The sequence below is a fragment of the Anser anser genome (genome assembly GCF_964211835.1).
Source record: "Anser anser genome assembly, chromosome: Z".
Classification (NCBI taxonomy): Eukaryota; Metazoa; Chordata; class Aves; order Anseriformes; family Anatidae; genus Anser; species Anser anser.
The window spans coordinates 42,034,353-42,057,513 of record NC_139723.1 but is presented as its reverse complement, the minus strand read 5'-3'; the positions used below and the strand labels follow the sequence as shown (position 1 = coordinate 42,057,513).

Here is a 23,161-nt window from a genome sequence, read left to right as displayed (position 1 = left end):
GGGGGAGCAGCTGATTCACCAGAGGGCCATGCTCTCATCCAGAGGCACCTTGTCAGGCTGTAGGGGTGGGCTGACAAAAATCTCATTAAGTTCAACAAGAAGTGAAAAGTCATGCACCTGAGGAGGAACAACCCCAGGCACCAGGACATGCTGGATGTCACCTGTCTGGAAAGCTGCTCTATAGAAAGAAGTCTAGGAGTCCTGGTGGACACCAAGTTGAACATGGGTCAGCAATGTACCCCTGACACTCAGAAAGTTAATGCTATTCTTGGTTACATTAGGTAGAGTATAGCCAATAGGTCAACAGAAGTGATCCTTCCCCTCCACTCAGCATTGGTAAGGATGCATCTGGAGTTCTGCATCCAGTTCTGGACTCCCCAGTACAAGAGAGACCTGGACATACTGGACAGAGTCCAATGGAAGACCACCAAGATGATCAAGGGACTGAAGCACCTTTCCAACAAGGAGAGGCTTAGAGAGCTGTTCAGCCTGAAGGAGAGGAGGTTTAGGGGGATCTCATCAATACCTGAGGGGACGGTGCAAAGAGGATGGAGCCAGGCTCTTTTCAGTGGTGCTAAGTGACAGGACAAGAGGCAATAGGAACAAACTGGAACACAAGATGTTCTATTTGAATATCAGGAAACACTTCCTTAGTGTGCAGGTGACAGAGTACCAGAACAGGTTGCTGATATAGGTTGTGGAGTCTCCCTCCTTGGAGATCTGCAAAAGTCATCTGGACATGGTCCTGGGCATCCTGGTCTAGGTTTCCTTGCTTGAGCAGGGGGTTGGACCAGAGAGGTCCCTTCCAACCTCAACCATTCTGTGATTCTGTGATCTGGTCTGCATGGTATGTTCCCATCTGTTTTGTACATATCTCAGTGCTCTTGAACCTCACTAACCAACAGGAGGAGTTGCTCTAGGGGCTGATTCATCATGTGCTATGGGAGAACTGGCTTCTGCTTTACAGGTCTGTCTTCTGGAACAGATTTGCAAGCTTGTGGTCAATGCAGAGCCAATTACGTTGGTGAATTTTGGGTTGTTTTTTAGCAGGGTAACTACATATAATGTTGAATAAAATTAGTAATCATATATTCTTGATAAGACAATCTTGGGACAAGCATAGAACCTTCAACCAGAATCTTCAACCAGAAATCTTACTATCTATAAAATCATCTGTAGCAATAATCAGCCATAGCTGAAAAATCCCTTCTTGTTATATTATGTTTCCATTGTTCAGATTAAGGGTGGTCAGTAAAAAATTCAAGGTTTTGAAGTATCATTGCTTCTCTCTCTCTTCTTTCCACTGTTACTCCTTAAACCTGGCCTGAAACTGAGGACATTAAAATAAATTTTACTGAAATTTTTCATTTGATCAACTGCCTGTAGAGATTATTTTTTCATATTTTTATCCTAAGTCTGTTCCTGAAAATCAGCCTCCTTCTTTACAGAAGATGTAGAAACCAGATCCCAGATCTCTGGAGCTTTAAACTAAAATTTTAGAACATGGTGGGCTCAGTGAGAGATGGTCCTCCACAGATCCATGAACACTTTTGTACTCCATGTGCCAGCTAGAGGCATGTTGGGCAGAAAACAGTTTTATATTTTGAAAATGAAGAAGAGTTGACAATGCTGTTTGAAAATGAAGGAGTAAGACTTGTGAAGATTATATGGCCTTACAATAGATTTTGATAGGGAACTGAATAAACATTGAGACAACACTGTACCCATACATAGAAGATTATCTCAGCAGAAGAGATACATACCTGTTTGTTTTGTTTTGTTTTGTTTTGTTTTGTTTTGTTTTTAACAGTGGAACAGGTATAATGTTATCCCGGCTACACCTGTAATGATTTTGTACAGAGTCAGAAAACTGACAGCCAGTATAGACTTTTCGTTAAGTCAGTAAAAGAAGGCAATTCACTGCCCAGAGCACCACATAATTTTTTCTCTGACCTTAATGTTTTGGTAATTTGGGGAACACTGGCATAAGTACAGTATGAGTCTCTTTTTACTCTTTGTTCCTGAGAATGTTGCAGAGCTGTTTAAACATAGTTTTTTTCTAAGGTTAAAGCGACCCTTTAGTTTGCCTAGCAGCATTTTTTATCAGTATTCAGAAGCAGAGTGATACTTTAAAGGAAACCAGACAGCATACACAATAGTACCTGTTTCAATATATTTTGAATTATTAAATAAATATTTTTTTATAGCTAAGATAATCACATATGCAGAATATCAAGGCCAGTGCATGAGAGTGTTAAGGAATAAACAATAAATGCAGTAGGCAATTAATTTGTCTCCTGGGAATGTTATTTCACACACAGACACATTTTCCTCTTTAGCATCAATCTATAAAGCTGAGTTCTGTGAAGTGTTTTAATTAACCTATCATCATGTACTTATTTATGGTGTGCCTAGAAGATACTATCAAAATACAATAGTCTATTTTCTACCTCCATTATATAAAATGGTCCAGGATCTGAATATCTATACAAAACAGAAATTTTTAAAAACAAATATTTTCAAACCTATTTAATATGTATATCTCAGCACTCCATCAAACTTTAATTGACAGCAGCCAGGCAAGGCATATACTCTTGAAAAGTAACAAGTCCCTGTTACTTCTTTTCATCTGGCTATCTGATAAAACTCCTTTAAAATTAGTATTCAGCACCTCAGAATCCATGCACACAGGGCTGGTATAATTTGTCTTTCTGACACACTTAACCCAGCAAGTGGGTTTCTTGGTCCCTTTGATATAACAGTAAGATTAAAGGTAATTATTTCACTTTCTGTGAGTCGTCGCACAATGATACAAGAATCACTTCTCCTCCCTGTGGTGGGTCAGATCATGCTTATTTGTTCTCTGCAAGTTTGATTTTAATACATGAGCAGAATAGTGATAAGAAAGCCACTTGAAAAATTACTGTATTGTTGCCCATTAATTTAGTTCTGTGATACCCTTTATCTAATTGTATGCTCCTTTCACCAGCCAAAGATTTTCTTTCTCTTAATTGCCTAAGAAAAACTATCTCTCATTGATTCTACACTAAATATATGAACAGCATTTGCTAAGTACTGACAGTATGCTCAGCCTTAGTAAATAGGGTAGGATATATGATTTATAGCCAAAGAAACAGATAATAGTGGCTTCATCTCTGAAGACTGCATTTTTAAAAAAATGATGCCCTGTACTCAAATACTTGCTGTGGTTTGCTTTGGGTATGTTAGGTTTTATCAGTGGTGTGAGGCTCAGGAAGTCAGTCATTAGTGCTATGCTCCGTCTCACACTGGTATCTGACTGCAAAGTTAAGAGCTGATGTTATTAACTTCTAATGATGCCATCTCCTGGTGAGTGGCGCCTGTGCTGGTGTTGTGATCTAAGATCAGCACTGGTAAGATGGAAAATAAACAGTAAAATCAACAGGGCTCATAAAAGCAAGACTGAAGCAGGAAAGTAGGAATGTGTGCACACAAAGGGTTTTGCCTCAGAGTTTGAAGCCAGAGTCTATGGTGACAGATACTTTAATAACAATCAAAAAAAAAAAATCCCATAGGTGTTGTCAGCTGCTCAGGGCATTTCATTCTTCCTATGCACTTGTACAGTGCCTAGGACACCAAAATCTCAAACCTGGTCAGGTTTGTAGGCACACTAATATAGCCATGTTTTAACACAATGATGTTGCTTGCAATTCATGTTTATAGCTTTTTACATTATTGTTTGCAATGAATCAACAGACATATTGATAATAATGTCTCATCTTCTTTGTTCCATTACTTTGGGCTTTGTCTTTCTTTGCTAGTAGTACCTTCATTGTATAGTGCATCAAAGACTGGTATATGCACACACACACATGCATGCAACAGTTCGTTGCTTGTTCATTGGTTTGATAGACTTCTAATAAACAACCTCTCTGCAAATACTGGACAAATCTCAATTTTTAACTGTTATATCAAATAGCAACTTAGTCTCCTGGTAAAAGTACACTGTGATACTAGTTTTTTTGGGGGGCACCTCTGTGTAATACAGTGAAAATGGCATTATCAATTCCACAAAATCATAGGATTTAATATCTTCCCATGTGATCCTGCGGAGAGATCATATTTCTTGTTAATTTTATCTTCACAATGGACTGAACTTGCTACAATTTTCATTGCTGAGTATGTTTTCATATCTTAAATGATCCCCATATCCTTTTTTCCCTCGAAACTTCTAAAAATTTCTACACCCTTTACAAAGTGAAGACAACAAAATGTTATGTAGCTTTCCAGTAATGGTGTCTCTAAGACCAAATACATAATTATACTTTTCCTCATGTACCTGTAGGAAGTTCTACTGTTTTTGTATCATAATGACAATTCTTATTTGCTGCACATTGATTTTTTTTTTCTTTCATTCTTTCTATTGCCTCTGCATTCCTGGTTGCTGTCCTCTTTTGGAAGTAGACCTACAGTCTAACTAACTTGCCTATTACACTAAAGTGGTAGATTTTGTAGTGAGTTTTGGCTTGTCTAACTGTGGTCTCCCCTTCTTATTTGCTGTATGTGTCTGACACATCCCTTTGTCAGTGAAGGTGATCTAGCTAGAAAGAAGGCTAATAAAACCTGGAAAAAATCCCAGAGGAGTAAGTAAGTGAACCTGGCTGAATGCATGGTTGTGCCTGGTGGCACTACAAAGGGGACAGTACACGTGTCTGTGCGGTCTTGTTTTCACTTCAAATTACTTGAGAGGGTTGCAGTGTTGAGCATATAATTTGCACATGGAATATGCATTTGCCAGCCAGTTTTATCTGTGTATATAATTACCTGTTGGAGCTGTTGGACTGGAGGATGGCCTATGTGTCTTTAAATACAACTGTCTTACTGTTGAACTATATTGTAGCTGTTTTTGGTTAGCATCACTCATGACAGGCATATCACTAAGAGGAAATGTTGAGCTGAAAGGAGAAGATGGCACAGGAATGCACTGAATTGGCTTTTGCTGCATATTATTGGATGGCTGGACATGTACTGCACGATATTTCTGCACAAGATTTTTTTTTTCCACTGAGTTGTTACTCATATCTACACAAAAGCAGAACTGGAGTATAGCCTCTGCCAAGAACTATGGAATGGAAAGAGACAAAGGAGTGAGCACACTCCTATTTTTCTTGTTTCCTTCTAATAATACCTTTCATCCTCTGAAGACCAATGTTAAAAGCAATAAGAAATTTCCAGCTTTGATTTTAACATCTGGATACTTTGTCTTGAAGTATGTGGAGGAGATCCCAACTGAATAACAAAGATAAACATCAGTAAACATTGTTCTCAGCTTTGATACTAGATTATGAAGGCCATCTGATCCTTAAAATGGATTGAGCTATGTTTTCCTGTCTTCTGTGCTGGTGTTGGAATGCTTAATTTAGTCAATGACATTTATGATGCATATTGGTAACACTTAAATCATTTGTGCAAACCTTGTAGACAAGAAAGTGATGGCAGACCAGAATTTTAACGCAGTCCAGAGAGAACTTTGTGTGAAATTAAGTAGTTACCCAACATCTTTACGTTTTGCAAAAGCATGTAGAGTGCTGTATAAACACACAGAGGGAGTTGTCCATGATGAAAGATCATTAAACAGAGTAACTTTTCTATACATTTTTCCATACTTAGCCTTGAACAATTAAATGGATTAGAATAATGATATCATCATGTTTCAGATACATATTTTTGAGGGAAATTTTGGGTTAACAAGCAGAATAATAATATTTGCTCGGATTTGTAAGTAGGTTTCTCCTAGTTTGATCTACCTACAACAGTGGGCTGGGCTGTCCGGCAGTCTCTGCCCCATGAGGTGTCTAAGCAACAGAGAGGCTGTATTGCTGGTGCTGCATTATACAGGTTTGAGGTGAGAGGACATAATGTTGCAGCTGAAAGAACAAGGCTGACATGAAAGCATGAGAATTGCCAGGTCTGTTAAAACATTCTCTCCCCTACCCCCCCCGCCTTTTTTTTCCTCTCTTTTTTTTTTTTTTTTTTTCATTTTAATTTTGGTTCTAAGAAGCTGTCTTCAGAAGAGTTCATCTATATAGTCAGGTAGGGAGGATCTTTGACACCTAGTCTTTTTGATCTTCTGTGAATATCATGTTTCCATCACTGTACCACTTTTTCAACTATAATTAAATATTTCATGGTGCTTAAATATTTATGTACATTGTGGAAAGAGGTAATCTTGGTCTTACGAAAATGGAAGAGTCAACCTTACCCATAAAACTTTGCAAAATTTTACTAGACATTCTCTGTGAGTACATGAGACAGAACTATTTCATTGGTCTATACATGAGATTACCTCTCAAATAAACCTTTTTGAAGTGCTTTCCGAGTAGGATGAGCCAAATAAAACTCTGTTTAGTGGGGCTCTTTGTGACTATAAAAGAATTTAATATTAATCACTGTAGTGTTTTCTGGTGGTAGAAAACTCTAAATGAATGGTTTACAAATGCCTCTCATAGTCCTGCAAGGCTCAGTCTTGTGACCCAAGTCCCAGTTTTATGAGAGGATGTTAGTGATGAGCTGTAAGTTACTTACCACCTTTAGTCTGCAAATGAGGGAGAATGTAGGCCACTAAGACATACAAGATAAGGAAGTAGAAATAAAGACAAACACAGAAGTGAGATTGCTAATGTGATACCGGTTAATAGGAATTCAAAGCAAATTGAACTGAAAGTGCCACAGATTCCAGAAAGAGTTCCATTATGAGAAAATATAAACCCAGAGTAGAAGAAAGATGGAAACTGGCAACTCACTTAGCCTGAGAATCAGCCTGCTCCAGTGTGCCCCTAAAGCCAGTGTTTTCCTACGTGTGCGCTGGCTGCCTGGTTGGTGAGGGGCTGTCTCTGGGTAACTGAAGCATGTTAGCTTAGTAGCACGCCTACATCGGCCATCACTATGTGTATCAGCCAATGAAAAATATGACACGGATCCTCAAAATTTGTGTGTTTGATTCTGCTGATGTCTCTGTGGCTGGTGAAAGATGATTAGATATGTCCCAGGGAATGTGTGAAGCTCAAAGAAGTTCACTGGTTGTCAGAAGAAAAATCTGCTGAGTCCACATGGCCAGCGAGGCTCAGTGTGGACAATGTGATTTCTCTAACTAATGGGGGTATAGTGCCAATGCTTTTCCAACTGTTTGCTTTCAAACCTTTACCAGTGTTTCTGTCCTGGTACTATCACAGTATTTCTTCCAGATGTTATCATATAAAGAATGTCTGAACTGAAGCCTCATAGGCTGTCTTATAAGTTTGTAATTTTGCTGCCTTTGTAATTTTGTATCTACTGCTGCAGCAATTGAATAGAGCTGCTAATTAAAGTTATTGCAGTGCCAGCATGTACCTGAAGAAAAATGCTAAACCCAACATACATAAGGCATCTTGTTTTATTGTGATGGCATATGGTAGCTTCATGCCCTTGACAAGAAGTCTTCCTCACAGCAGCACCAGCCAAGGGCAAGGTCAATGAGCCAAATATGGAAAGAGTTATGTGTTTTAATGTCCTCTCTGACTGTAAACGTGCATTGCAATCACAAGGAGTATTCATAACTCTTGGGCAATTCAATACAGCTGCTCATCGGTCTTGGGTCTCCCATTTTCATACATGATTGTGCTGTAAAAAGTTGAGACAGGCAGAGGATTACAGGTGATGATTGCTGGGTGACTAGGTAGACCCCCCCTCCCCGCCATGACATACGCCTCTAACTTGCAGTGAGGCAGTCTGCTGTACTGTAAAATCTTTCTAATGAACAGGAGCCAAAATATAAAGTTGCTATGGAAGCATGCACATGGAAATGGTGGGTGCAATGATCCAGACACACAGCCTGCTACACACTGTTGAGTTCGTGAAAGATAAGTAATGAAATGTGTGAAGGTAGACCTAAGCAATCTCACATGTCAGTTATAGAATCACAGAATCAGAGAATTAAAATAAAACAAAACAAAACAAAACAAAAACAAAACAAACCTCCCTCAGGTTTATCTGAGTAAACACGAGGAGGAAATTACTTTTGTTTCTGTTTTGGCTGACTGGAAAAACAAACAAACAAACAAAAAACACTTTTTCACAGTTATAGGTGAGGGAGAGCTGTTGGCACCTATAGGCACCATTGACACTTCTCACAAACAGAAATTCATCTCTCCTAGCTAGGAAAAAAGTCACCTTGAAAGATAAATATCAGATACCCAAAGAGCCTAAGGAGTGACACTTTTCTAGTGCCTGCAGACATAAACTGGTCTTTCAGGCTTGTGTTAGGAAGTCTTGGTGCACTAGACAGTATTGGTTTAAAATGGATGGCTTCTTTTAAATGGGCAGTGTGTTATTGGCAGATGTCAGCCTACCCCTGTGAACCTGTGCCTGATGTGGTGCCGGAGCTCAGAGTAGTGTGGGTCGATGGAGGCAGCCCCCACTGCCACAATGCTGCCCCGATCTGGGACCTTATCAGCATTGTGCCCTGATGAGAGGCGGAGGCTGCACTGGTTGCAGGGGTGAAGCTGTGGAGGCCAGTCATGGGATGCACCATTTGTTTTAGTTTTGGAGTCAACTGTGAGGAGCGAAAGGTCTAGGGCCTGTGAAGCATTTGATAAATATTTCTCTTTGAGGGTCTTTACCCTGCCCAAACGCAGTTGCATATAGAAAGGGCACATGCATGAACTCGTGGCAACAGATGTCTATTTTGCTGGGACGTGCCATTTTTGACGGAATGGTCCATAAAAAGAGTTAGCATGAGGCTGGAGAGTAAGCATCACTGTTTGCTATAAACAAACCTTTCAAAAGTGACTGTAATTGTGGTGTTAGAAAGTTGGCCTGGCCTACATGGTAGCAGTGGAGGAAAATAATGCTTTCTTTCATCTGTTCTTTCAAACAGCTGGAGACAGATAAAAGCAGAGACAGTTTTAACCTAAGCAAAGATTGTGACTGCATGCTTTCCTTTGTTCTTTAGTGCTTTCTGTTTTCTTCTTTCTTAGTTATATTTTTTATTTGTGAATAAGTCTATGTATTGATCAGCTTATGAATACTTTTATTTATTTATTTATTTATTTCCTTTAACTTAAGGAGATACCTGTTTCTCTTCAAACTCAACTCCTATGGAAACCTCTGCTTGAGAAGTATGCAAGGATAACAGACTCTGTTTTGTTCTTCCCACTCAGGCGTCTTTCCGGGCCCTGACAGAAAGGCCAGGAAAGAACCTTCCAAAACTAACCAACAGAAGATATGCTTTGACATAATAGAGTAGATGTAAAACAGTCCTGAAGCAATCAGTTCCAGATTTTTTACTAACCCAGAATACAATGACATAAGATAAAGATTTTTTATCATTAAAAAAAGCAAACACACACATGCAAAGTCTGTCACTTTTTCCAGGTACACAGGATAAAATTTTCAAATCCGAGCATTTAGAGTGAGCAGTGATTTACATTGACATTAATTAGAACCACTTACTGAGCTAAGTTTCCCATGCAATGCTTTGAAAATGTACCTTGCTGCTTCTAATAAGGTGTTGTGGACTGGTTTTGGTACAGGAGGAAAATGTTTAGATAGGCGTTTCAATTGCTCTAATACTTCAAGTCATACTGATCCAATAATGTATAGCTCCATCAGGGTGAGTCTGCAGGCACATGGGCTGATCTAATAAGGAGTTATTCCAGATCAGCTTTTCCTGATTAAATTTGCTGTGGATGTTGTTGCAACAGAAATAACTCTTCTGCTATAAACCCTGCATTAGGCCATTTTTTCCTTTCACTAATTGCAATTTCTTATGGCTCTGTACGTTTTCTGTAGGAATAAAAAATTGAGTATTGCTTCAGATATATTTTTTACTGTGTACTTTCCACATATCTTTCTGCTTTCCCTCAAAAAGTAAAACATATTTAAAACACATTACCAGCTGCATCGCTTCCCAGATATGCTTTATGGCAAGCCAAGATGTTTTCACAGTGGCATCTCTACAATTTCAGCATCTGACAAATAAAGGCATAACCATTTTCCTCTAAGCTGTTCTCTTTGATATTTAGTTGTCCTGAGATGGTCTTTTCAAAGTCTGTGTAAACACAGATTTATGGGTACAGCCGAGTTTGTGATAAGTAATATGAGAAAAGGACCACTTCTGGTCTAGTGTATCTTATATAAAGGGCAAGAAACCTTACTCCTCAACTCTAGGGTGTGGAAAGGAGAAGTCTGAATATTTGTAGCATTTGCCATGCACACACGTTTACACAATGGTTCCTGTAAAAGTCAACATGTTACTTAACTGCCACAGATTCAAAGGCAGCCACCTTATTAAGTCATTTGTTGGTAATTAATCTTTTTCTGCTTAGTAACTACATTGTTGTCTTTCTTTGTTGCAATTATGAAATGCTAAGAATTACATATATTTAACTTTTGAGAGTCATTAAGGACCCCTTAGTTATTTTATAAATAAACGATATTTTTAGAGCCAACAAAATTACAAATCTGATGGTTTCTATGTAGTAGCTTAACTTTCAGAGAATGGTGATACATTTTAGGTTGCTCTCTGCAATTTAAAAACAAAAACTGATCTGATGTCTTATAAACTTACATTAGAAATGAGGTTACACATTCCAAACATTTTTTAATTATTTATTTTACAGCTTAGAAATACTCACGTTTAAATGGTATATAAATCCAGATATCCTATACAAAAAGTTTAAGGAGGTTCTTCCTCACTGTCCTTTTAAAAACAAAAGAACTCATATTTCCAAGATGCAAAATAAAAGAAACCTCCAAAAGACAAGTATCAGCTATGACTTCTTAAGAAACACAGGCTTCCTGCCTAAGATTATATAAAGCTAAAATTTAACTATAATAAATAACAATGAAAACTGAAAGATATATCTAACTTTTAGTTTGTTCATATATTAGGGCTTGAAATTTACCCTTAAAATCCTCCTTATTGTTTCAAAATTCAGACTGTTCATCCTACCCTGCCCTTTTCTTACCATTTTGTTACTGGATACAATACAGTAAAAAATGGTAGTTGGAATTTTCTCATTTAAATAAAGCCAAATACAAAAGCTCTTCAGAAATGAAAATGGCTTTATTTGTTAAAGTAGTTGTACTGTGTACACAGAAAATTACTATAACTTACAATACTTAGGGCATAGAGCATTTGTTTTTTCTTCTTCCACTGGAAGAGCAATATTTTAGAACTAAAGACTTGATGGAATCAGACATTGGTAGTAGAAATAAAATAATTATATAATAAATACTTCACATTTATATAATCGGCATTTATAATAAACCAAAAATTTTAACATTAACTAACACCTCTTAAAAATATACATTTAAGTGTATTCTGCAGTAATACAGAAGAAAGAGGTTGTATGACTCATGATAAGGGTTACATGAATCCTAAGATATTTATATTTCCCTTTGTCCAGTTTTACAACTGCCAGCAGCAAAACTCCAGGATTAAGGTGAGGAGGCAAGTGAGTGTAAACATTTTTTGTTGTAATCTTAGGCCATTAGAATATAGTCTGGTAATTTCCTCCTCTTCTCTTTTCAGTTCTACAAAAGTATCAAGAAAATAAAATGGTTAAAGAGAAAAAAGATTTTCAACAGTTTGAAACTTCTCAGACATCTCACAGGTATTTAAGTTAAAGATATCAGCTATTAAAACCAATCAAAGGAGCTATTCCCAAGAGAGAGATTGTGAATAGATGTCCCATCAATGATCGTTTGGGGAGCAACTGATAGCACTTATCAGCTCTTGCAGGCATTAATCTCAGAATAATCAAAAGTAAATACCAAGCAAAAGCAAGAGCAAGATCTTCACAAGAGGTATGCACTCACGTCTGCATGTAGCCTTTTAACCCCTTCCTTTAACAGGAAGGGGCTCCTCCACTTATTAGCAGGAAGGCTTAACATCATGCATGTGAAAGCCATCGAGTCCCTGCTCTGAGGATGAGCAACCGATTCTATAGTGCCACCTTTACTGCCTTTGTTAAGTAGAGCTCGAGAGTAGGAAGGCAAGTAGTAAGACTGCCCTTTCTGAGCATGGCCAGGCCTGCTAGGTCTTTTGCTTCTGTAATAGAAAACCATCTAAGTTGAACACTCAAGGGAAGAACGTTTAACTCTTCAGAAGAGTTTAACTGGCAATAGCTAGTTGCCGCACTTAATTGGTCACTAGAGAAGACTTGAAGGCAAAGGTGGTTTCTGTAGTATAATACTGTTTTCTACTCTTACCACACCACAGTTTGCATTTATGTTTTCTCTTGATTCTGATCTTAAAAAAAAAAAAAAAAATCAAACCGTTTCTTTTATGCTTTTCTGTAGTTTTGTAGTACAATTTGTCCTTGTTAAATGGGAAGTCATAAACATATGCAGATTTTGCAAATCACAAAAAATAATCATCCTTGCAATTTTTCAGGGAAAATGGGGGAAGTAGTTCCCTTCTGCACAGGATTATAAAGATCTCAAAGTACTTTAGGTAATATACTATTATAAGCAACAGCAACATTGTTTACTGTCTCACTAATACATCCTCTGAAGCAAAGCAGGCCCAAGGAGAAATTTAACAGGAGCACATACAGCATCCTCCAGGTAGCTCAGCCTTGCAGAATGCAATTCTGTCTCCCATTGGGCAAAAAAAGCTTGATTTAACACCAATCCTTACCGCAGTTTTCATGCATTATTTCAGAGAGACAGTTCAGAGTACCATAGCCACACCGACACAGCCAACAACCCTTCAGCACCCAGGCACCATGGGCAACGCTGCCGCAGTTGCTGTCAAGGACAAGAGAGACATTTGGTATGCCACTGTGATCCCACCACAAGAAGTAACCAGCCAGAGCATCTCTCCAGTTTTGGTCTAGTTTTTACCTTTGCCTTTCATCGTGTTCACAGTATCGGCCAGTGAAATGCTTTAGACATGCACAGAAAGCCCCAAGGATACAGGTCCCTCCATTTAGGCAGCAGTTTCTGTTCAGTTTTTTACCTGTGAGATCGAATTACAGAATTTACAAAACAAGACGACATTACTGAGTCTACCAAGCATTCAGGGGGCTCTGACCGTCCCATTTTTCTCACTTGTTCTCCCAGGTCTCACCAGTTCCCAAAGGATCGTAAGGATATCTAGTTTTATTGTCTCTAAAGACAATAAAATTAGCTGCCTGTTAGGAGTGTTTGTTCAGTTAAGCCGAGTTTGTTTGGTTAGGGATTAAAAGCAAACTACCAAGGATTACAGGATGTTCAAGAAGCAAAGCCTGACACGTCTACCAGAAGCAGCATATATTCAAGTGAAATATTTCACTTTGATGGATGCAGGTTTCATTCACACGAGGAAACAAGACAATTACTGGGAAGTGTTCCTAATTTTTGAAAAAAATGAGACATTTTTAAGGGGAATCTCTACTTAATTTCGAGAGGGGAATGGAACCTTCCCTCAGGCATTTTGCAGATGCCTGGGATACACCTTCCTCTCCTCCCTCTGGTTGTTTACTTTCATATAGCTCAACATATATATATATATACATACAAATATAATTTCATTTTTGGTCATGGTGACTTTTCCAAAATGTACAGAATTTTACAAAATTTTACAAACTCTTTTGCAAGGACCAGCCACTTCATAATGCCTAGTATTCTCCTCTGTTTTGTCTTATCACCATTAAACATTTTGCAGATGAAACATCTCCAGTTTTACCTTAAAATTTTAGCACTATTTCATAACCGGCTACAGGAATAATTTAAATGAGCTGCTACAGAAAATCAATAGGCTGGATGCTTTCAGCCAACTCTGTGCTCAGGAGAACAGTAAAAGCATTATTGTGGTATAGTATTTTAAAAATCAATCTTATGACAGTGTTTAAATAAATAATGTTACCTACTCTCTGTAATCCCAGTAAAAGGTACAAATGACCTGGAATTCTGTTGCTTTCTGCTTTCATAACTCTGATTCATGTCACTGAGAGCATTTATAATAGTCCCTTCATTCTTAGGCTGTAGCTTTTGTGCTGTGGCATTGAGATTTTTCACATCTTTCACATCTTTTTCATTTTCTTCTTCTTCACGGCCTTGATAAGAAGTGCAAAAACGGAAGAAAATGATAGTTTGTAATGAAGCAATACATACTGTAAATGTACAAGAAAAACATGGCGCAGGGGGAAAACATGAAGTTACCTTTACCTTTTCCTAAGTGAAAGGCCTGCCAGACCACAGTCACAGTGAAAAGAATTCTTAAAAAAAATAAAAATAATAGATTAGATTCATGTTAATAAGACCCAAACACCGAAAGAGATTTTGATTCGGGGGGGTTGGGGGGAGGGGAGGAGAAGGAACAGGAGGGCAAGGAGGGAGGGGTAACATTTTCAAAATTTATAATCTCAATGGTTGATAAAGCTACAAATATTTTATGCCAGCAGTAATTTTAATTAACACATCAAAAAATCTCAAATTAAGCTCGTAAATTAAAAAAAATAAAAAAAGGGGGGGGAGGGGGGAAGGACATACATATTGTACTTTCTTCTAGAAAGCTATAGATACAATACACTTACTGGTTAACAATCAGCCAAAAATGTCTCTTTCTGTACCATTCCTTTACCACAGCAGAGCTATTACCATCCAGTTACAAAAACAGCAAAGGCAAGAGACATTAGCATTCAGTTCCAGGTACATAATGTTCCCTTCCTGATTCTCAACCACAAAAAGTACAGTTAAGAAGCAAAACTTCTTTGGCTAGAGGAGGTAACTGGCAGCATAGGCAGCCTTACCTAACGCGTTTTTCCCAGTACATTTTCCTGCAGCTTGAAATGCTCTGCAGCCCTCCAGGAAAGTTTGAGCAGTGGGCAGAAGTCCAAACACACTCACTGGAAGCTATTGCATGCAGCAGTCTTCACACCATACACGGAACCAAGAGAGAGAGAAAGCGTGATGGAGGAAACTTTTCTCTTTCTGTCCAGCTTACAGCGAGGTAGAAAAGACATAGTTCCCACTTGTACCCCTTGCTGAGCCCTCACTGAGGTCCCATGCAGGGAGTGAGCATCCCTCTGAGCTGGGACTCCTTGGCCTGCGTCTGATTTACATGCATTGCTGAAGGGTGGAGCAAAGTGGGGGCAGCTACAGTTGGGGGGAGACTTAAGGGCCCATGATGAGTAAAAAGCCTGGGCCAGGAAGATCTCATCTCCAGTTTATGTTGTTAATTTAAAACAAAATAAGAATGTATGTATGCAGCACTGCATGCTGCATAGAAAAGAAAAAAAATGTTTTGCAGAACTTCAATAGGTGCATGGTAAACTGCAGAAGGTGTATAACAAAGGTTAAAAATTCTTGATTCTTGTCTATACCAGGGTTTTCTGCAGGGGGTACTAGTTTTGTGAAATTGTACCAATTAGATAGAGCCTGCATAAGAGATTTCTACCAGCCGTACTACAAAAAGCACTATAAGGTTCATGGCAGAGGTCTGTCATCTCACAAGAGATGTAAACTCATAAAATAACCTTTGAAACTGTTTTATTATTATTATTATTACAGACCCATTAGTGAGCATTCATAGTCCCTGCAATATCAGCAGACACCTACATTTTATTAATCATGTATACTGAAGTAGGCTAGAACCACTTACAGCTTTACTATGCCTCAGCAGCACAAGCAAAAAGACCTGCTGCTTTGGACAGTGGTAAAAAGACAGCTTTGGTCAATCTTTTCTCAAATGGCTCTACCTGTACACTGCAGTTCACACTGCTTTTACCTAAGTTGTAGGAGAAAACTGCAACAATACAGGTTTGTTTTGTTTTGGAGAGCATGTGAAAGAGTGCAGCTTTCACTAAACCAGTACCAACCAACCTTGCACAGACTGCAGCTTGGCTAGCATAGCTGTGGCCACATCAGATACTTAGGTTAGATCCTCACTAAAAAATACTGGCTAAAGATATTGTCATCTCTTGCCGTTTGTAAGACGCAGTGCCTGACTCAGCTCTGTCAGCTCTGTCCCATCAAAACTAATGCTGTGAACTCCCCTCACCCAAATCGGTGCAATGGCTGGCTTAATTTATGAAGAGTGATGTCCTAATTAAGTCAAGTGGCTTAGCACAGAAGTGGATGGAGAGTGTTCTGAGAATATGTCATGTCTCCTGTGGGGACACTGACCTCCAGCAAAAGAATAGAAGTGCATGGCTGGAGTTATGAAACGTCTCTTTCTGCAGGGAATGCTTGCCATTTGGAAGGGAATGCTCTGCTGAGCTACATCAGTGTTACGCTGGTTATGGCATTCACAGTGCTGGTACACCTATTGACCCTGATTGATCTAACCTCAACCATTCTCTTGTAGATGTAGGCTAACTCCTAGGTACTTGTCTAAAAGCTATCACGTTTTCAAGTACTGTTGTGAGCACAGATGCTGTTCTGAATTAAGACTGTAAGATGTTTTACAATAAAAGGAAGAGATATCGTTTTTGCACATATTCACAAAAAGTGTATGCCTGGAGATTATCTGCATATGAAAATGCTTCTCTATGACAAATACTTCCAACTCAAGCAACTCTTGTTTTAATTTTAGTTCAAGTCTTTATTTGCTCTACTTGTATAATAGTGTTAATGTTTTGAGTTCAAACCAAACAGCTGTAGTTACATTTGTTTACTGCTCTTTGTTATTATATTATGAACAACATACTCATTTTCATCTGTGTCTAACTGGGTCACTTTAAGTTACCATATCAGATGTTAAAGCGCAGTCATTTAGAATGGTCTGCTGGTTTTCCCCTCCCCATAGATTGATGGCAGAAAAAATAAACAGAGATAAGTAAACACAAGAACATCACACTTACTGTTTGTTTGTTTGTTTGTTTTAGTAAAAGCAGTATCAATATAGTTCTTCTGGAGAGCTTTTCTAGGTATCAGACTCCCAGCACTACACAGGAGGCAACTTTCAAAATGGGGGTGCTGGTAAAGAAATATTGATCAATTTTCACACCTTGTGCCATTTGTTTAAGATCAGAAGTCAGCCCTGTAAGTGCAAGAGCTAACAACCTGGGGAACTGTAAAGCAGTTGGCAAACACTTCTCACTGTGATACCTTGCTCATTGCTTCCTTCTCCCTGAAGTCTCACTGAAAAGGCACATGTAGGAATGGGGACAACGTAAATTACTCAGATGCCACTGTTGCCCTGGCTGCTCTATGGAGGTGAGATTGGTGTGACATGGCAGAAAAATGCTGCTGTTGTTGACAGAATCTGCCAGAAAGTGATTGCTTCTGCACAGGGATTTGAGAGGAACTGCAGGATAGATGCATCCCCTTTATCAGCTTCAAGCAAGATAACAGTGGAGCCAACCTAAGAGCTGGTCCTGAGCATTACAGTCAAGCTCTGTGTACATAAGAGGTGATTAACTATTAGCTAGGTGCCTTCAGTGCTGTTTGTTCCTACAGTAGGTCAAGTGATCTGTATGGATAAGGGTGGAAGGAAAACATGGTGTTACTTTAATAGTTCACATAATCCCTCTTGTGCTCATCCAGGGAATTGTATGTCTGTAGTCTACATAACTGATTTCGAATGTGTGAGTGGACTCCACTGAAAGATGAAGTGCTATTCTTCCCTCCCTCCCTCCCTCCCTCCCTCCCTCCCTCCCTCCCTCCCTCCCTCCCTTCCTCCCTCCCTCCTTCCTTCCTTCCTTCCTTCCTTCCTTCCTTCCTTCCTTCCTTCCTTCCTTCCTTCCTTCCTTCCTTCCTTCCTTCCTTCCTTCCTTCCTTCCTTCCTTCCTTCCTTCCTTCCTTCCTTCCTTTCCTCTTAGTGTCTCATACCAAAGATATGATACTCAGTGTTTCTGAGAGCTTGAGGATCAACAGGTGCCTGAGGACTAGATGTAGCTTTAGTAAAAAAAAAGAAAAAAAGAAAAAAAAAAGTAGGAGGGATGAGGAAAATGGTGGTTTCCTTGGCTTCCTGGGTGTTGCGCTGAAAAGCCTGCTCAGGGGCATGCAAAATTCAATGATGGCCAGTGCATTCAAAGCATCTGCTGATTAGAAAGATTTAATTTCCCAAATTCTAGCTTAGGGCTATGACCAGATCTCTAACAAGATTGGGCAATGTCGAATCAGTTACGTAGAATATTATGGAAAGCAGTGTAAAGCAATTATTCCCCCAAACATTTACTGAAATATTGGGAATAGAGACATTTGTGAAGTAAAGCTTGCAGCCTGGGTGGGAGACTTACAGTTCCCTGAGAAAGGGGCAGAGCTCATGCCGTCTAGCCTTGGAGCTCTCAGAGTGTGCTTAACTCATTATGTGGTGAGAAAGGCTGGCTGGAAAACCTAATGGTAACCAGACTGAGATTTGTATTTTTATTTGTTTATTTTTTGTTGGCTACCACTGCTGTTAGAACTTCTGATAGCTACCCAGGAGGTGTTGATTTCTAAAAGCTCTGTAAAACTTAGAGTTTGACTGAATAATCTTTATGGTTTCTCAGAACTTTCTCAACACAGGCTGGTCAGACCAGGTCTTATTACTCTAAGAGATTTTCTGTGGGATCATGTAGGGGTTGCTGTACTTGCCTCTCCTTTGTGCATGTAGAAAATGGAGATCTTTGGAAGAGGAGCTTGCACTCATTCTAATAAGTAGCATAAATGCCCAGAGAAGCATTTTTTCTACTCAAGGTCAAGAATGGCTTACATTGACTTAGTCTGAATCTGCCACTAATTAATGTGAAGTAAGAATCAGGAAAATAAAAATCCACACAGTGATTGGCACCAGGTTAACTAATGCCACAGGGCCATGATCAACCAAAGCAGAATAAATGGTTGCTGTTACTAAAAGAATGGGTCCCCTTCTTACACCATGGGCTATTTCTTCATACTGCCCCTCTCCCACTGCCATTACTGTTTGTGCAGCCATGAGTGAGCTGGAACATGGAGTTTATCTGACTAAAAACACAGCTGGAAAAAAAAAAAAAACATGAAGAAGAAGAAATGATTAGTTTTCATCTGGATCAGTTCCCTGATGCGGTTTACCACATGGAATCTAGTACTGGCAGAAGCAGGAGGCAGGAATAAACAGCCACGGCCAGCTGAGGGGCAGCCCCTTTCAGAAGCAGAACTAATTTATACCAGATTAAAATGACTGTGGAGTTTGTAAATAGATTTCAGTTCATAAATTTAAACTGGCGTTCCCCTCCTTAGGAAATAAGCCATGACCAATATATCCACATGGTAATAGTACCACCTTCTATGTTCTCATCCTATTAGCACTGACCAATACAGAGAAATACAGCAGTCATTCTGCATCTCTTTGAAAGCATATGGATAAAGGTTGGTACAAACAAGATGGGAGTGATCTTATCAAATAAGAAACAGCTATAACACTCCTTTGGAGCAGAAATCTTGTGTAGATGCAGTACAAAGATGTAATACCCTAGAATGCTCTGTCACAGCCTGACATACATTTACGGCTGTTACCGACCTTACAATGGAGTGTCCTGCAGATTTTCATTCTAATGAGTCTAGTGGTTAGTCATTAAACTGCATGAAAAAAATCAATCTACAAATGAAAGTGTTTTGTAATGAAAATAAGTGTATTTTATGTCTTCTGTGTAGATAAAGTGACAAATTGTTTTTCTCCTGGTACACAGGGGAAGCAATAAGAAGATCCTGGTCATCTTCTTCTGAGGGAAAAGTTCTTTGACTAATGAATCAACACCAACATCAAAAGACTACAAGATTGATACTTCTTTTCTTTTCAAGGAAAAAAAAATAGTCTTTTGTTGAAAAAAAAAGAAAAAAAATGAGTAAAAGGAAGTTTTACACAATCATTTAATTTGAAAAGAAAAGGTGATGTTTTTGACTAACTCAGGCTCTGCATAGAGACAGAATGTATTTAAGTAGAGTTAGTGCTAAACTGTACCACAATTTTGGCTGAATGCACGTCTACTCCAGACAGTATCAGGTTTGTACCCCTGTCTCACCAACCATTCAGGAAGCTGTGTGAATATTTCAGGTTTAAGAATGGGCTCTTTTTAGTTGTATAAATCCTAGTAAGACTTTGTATAAATCCTACTGAGACTTGTGTCAGTAGGATATATACAACTAAGGGGCCATTTGGGGACATTGTACTTATACAGCCATGCATTCAAACTATATCTTTCTTGCAAAATTGCCTTAGGCATCTATCCAAAAATCTATCTTTTTCATAAACAAAAAGCAATTGTTTAAGTTTGATGGCATATTTTGACCTGGCTTAGCAGTTTGGTGCTTTCAGCTGAAACCAAAGTGAAATTTTCACTCAGTTGGGTGATCCACATCAGAAGTAAAGAGAGAAGCAACTCAAAGGTTGAATAGTTGGCAAGTGTTTGCCCTCTTTTTCATTCAGAAGTATTGTAGTGTAGTTTAGTCTCTTTTTAATGGTGCTGCACTAGAATATGACCCCAGAAAACCTTCTTGGTTTATAGGGCAAGATACAAACTAGGCATTTAATAGTGGTTTTGAAGAAGTCCCAAACCAAGTGGTGACTGCTAATTCAGGGATGGGGCATACATCCCAGATGTCTGCAAATTGAAACCCTTTCATAGATCTGGCCTTGACCATCCAAAGATTCTAGTCTTTCTTTAAGATGAATTTACATTCAAGTTAAAGCAGAGCCAAAGTCAGATAACTAATTCACAAGTCAAGCATGCGCTGAACGGCTCAGGTTGGAATAGACATTAAAGAGAATCTGACTCCAACCCCACTGCTGCAGACAGGGATGCCACCCACTAGATCAGGTTGGCCATCCAGACTGGCCTTAAATGCCTCCAGGGATGGGGCATCCACAACTTCTCTTGGCAACCTGTTCCAGTGCCTCATTAGCCTGACAGTGAAGAATTTCCTCCTGATGTATACTCTAAATCAATCTTCTTTTAAGACCATTCCCCCTTTTCCTATCATTATCTACCCGAGTAAAGAGTCCTTCTCCATCTTTTTTATAAGATCCCTTTAAGTAATGAAAGGTTGCAATGAGGTCTCCCTGGACCCTTCTCTTCTCCAGGCTGAACATCCCCAGCTGTCTTGGCCTTTCGTCATGGGAGAGATGCTCCAGTCCTCTAATCATCTTTGTAGCCCTGCTCTGGACTTGCTCTAAGAGGTCCACATCTTTCTTGGCTGGGGGACCCAAACCTGGATGCAGTACTCCAGGTGGGGCCTCACAAGGGCAGAGTAGAGTGGGACAATCACCTCCCTTGACCTGCTGGTCACACCTCTTTTGATGGAGCCCAGGATGCAGTTGGCCTTCTGGGGTGCAATCGCATACTGCTGGATCATGTTGAGCCTTTTGTACACCAGAATGACATCTCTTCCTTCTTTGGTATCAATTGCACCACTTAGCTTAGTGTCATCTGCAAACTTGCTGAGGGTGCACTCAATCCCATCATCTATGTCATTGATGAAGATATTGAAAACACTGGTGCCAAGACAGAACCGTGAGGGACACCACTTATCACCAGCCTCCCCCAGGACACAGAACCACTGACCACTACTCTCTGGGTGTGTCCATTGAGCCAATTCCTTATCCACTGGATGGTACACTTTTCAAATCCATCTTTCCGATTCAGAGATGAGGATGTCTTGTGGGACCATGTCAAAGGCCTTACAGAAGTCCAAGTAGATGACATTGGTTGGTCTTCCCTTGTCGACTGATGCAGTTACTCCATCGTAGAAGGCCTCCAGTTCTGTCAGACATTATTTACCATTGGTGAAGCCATGTTGGCTGTCTCGGATCACCTCTTTGTCCTGCATGTGCCTTAACATTGCCTCCAGGAGGATCTGTTCCATGATCTTGCCAGGCACAGAGGTGAGGCTCACTGGTCTGTAGTTCCCCAGGTCTTCCTTTCTACCCTCTTTAAAAATGGGAGTGATGTTTCCCTTTCTTCAGTCACCAGGGACTCTACCTGGCTGCCATGATTTTTCAAATATGATGGAGAGTATCTTGGTGACTATGCCAGCCAAATCTCTCAGGACCCTAGGATGCATGTCATCAGGCCCCATAGACATGTAGTTGTTAAGTTGCATTATGAGGTCCCAAACTTGCTCTTTGCATACAGTGGGAGGGACCCTGTTCCCACAGTCCCCATCTAAAGGTTTGGGGACATGACAGATGTGGGAAGCCTCACCACTAGTGAAGGCCAAGGCAAAGAACTTGTTAAGTACCTAAGTTTTGTGCCTTCTCCACATCTGTTGTTACCAGTTCTCTGTCTACATTTGTCAGAGGTGTTACACTCTCCTTAGCCTTTCTTTTGTGGCTGATGTACCTGTAGAACCCCTTCTTGTTATTCTTTGCATCACTCACCAAGTTTAGTTCTGTCAGTGCCTTGGCTTTCCCGATCCCATCCCTGCACATTTGGACATTTCTGTACTCTTCCCAGGGCACATGGCCTTGTTTCCACTGTCTGTGCGTTTCCTTCTTTTGCCTAAGTTTGCTGCAGGTCCTTATTCAGCCTTGCTGGTTTCCTACCTTCCCTGCTTGACTTATTACATATGGGAATAGAGAACTCTTGCTCTCCAAGGAAAATATCCTTAAAGTGTTGCCAGCTTTGATTTGATCCTCTGTCCTAAGGGCAGTGTCCCATGGGATCTTATTCACCAGTTCTCTGAGCAGCTGTAATTTGGCTCTTCTGAAGTTCAGGGTCCTGACTTTGCTCTTAGCCAGGCCCATATCCCTTGAGATTACAAACTCAACCAGGGAGTGGTCAGTGCAGGCTTCCTCCAGTCTTAACTTCTTTAACGAGCTCTTTTGCATTGGTGAGCACTGGGTCCAGTAACTCTTCTCCTCTGGTTGGTTTGTCTAACACCTGGAAGAGAAAGTTTTTCTCAATGGACTCCAGGAGTCTCCTGGATTGCTTACTTCACACCATGTAGCTTTCCCAGCAAACATCCAGGTGGTTGAAATCCAAGAGTATGAGAGCCTGTGAATGTGATGCTTCTTGTAATTGGAGAAGAAAGCCTCATCAACAGAATCCTCTTGATCAGGCAGCCTGTAGTAGGCCCCAGCCATAAGACGTTCTTTGTTGGTCTGGCCTTAATTTTCACCCACCAGCTCTCAACCTGCCCTTGGCTGTTTCTTAGAGGCAACTCTACTCAGTCTATCAATTTCTTAACACAGAGGTCAACACCCCCAACCTTCCTTCCCTGCCTGTCTCCCCTGTAAAGCTTGTAGCCCTCTATT

The 23,161-nt window shown here is 39.8% G+C and overlaps 2 protein-coding genes across 5 annotated transcripts in view; one reads left to right on the top strand and one right to left on the bottom strand.

Moving 5' to 3' along the window:
* The window catches only part of LRRC2 (leucine rich repeat containing 2), a 165,366-nt gene that overhangs the window by 34,670 nt on the left and 107,535 nt on the right, over positions 1-23,161 (top strand). The window lies entirely within an intron of this gene.
* On the bottom strand, positions 9,288-15,065 carry LOC310889831 (cryptic protein-like). 2 transcript variants are annotated; one of them, XM_083817955.1, is made up of 6 exons: positions 14,757-15,065; positions 14,167-14,222; positions 13,875-14,060; positions 12,868-12,982; positions 12,662-12,771; positions 9,288-11,553 (listed from the first exon to the last, which is right to left on the bottom strand). In XM_083817955.1, the coding sequence occupies exons 1-6, from the start codon at positions 14,777-14,779 to the stop codon at positions 11,429-11,431; spliced, it is 615 nt and encodes a 204-aa protein (XP_083674081.1). In that variant the 5' UTR covers positions 14,780-15,065; the 3' UTR covers positions 9,288-11,428. The 2 variants fall into 2 exon arrangements, with proteins under 2 accessions (XP_083674081.1, XP_083674082.1); XM_083817956.1 differs by having other exon boundaries at positions 14,173-14,222; positions 14,757-15,062.

Coding starts and splice junctions, on each gene's coding strand:
- LOC310889831 (XM_083817955.1), bottom strand. CDS start 14,779: ATGTACTGGGAAAAACGCGTTAG. Junction 14,061..14,166: donor TCACTTAGGAAAAGGTAAAG/GTAACTTCATGT, acceptor CTTCTTATCAAG/GCCGTGAAGAAGAAGAAAAT. Junction 11,554..12,661: donor AATAATGCATGAAAACTGCG/GTAAGGATTGGT, acceptor ATACTTTTGTAG/AACTGAAAAGAGAAGAGGAG.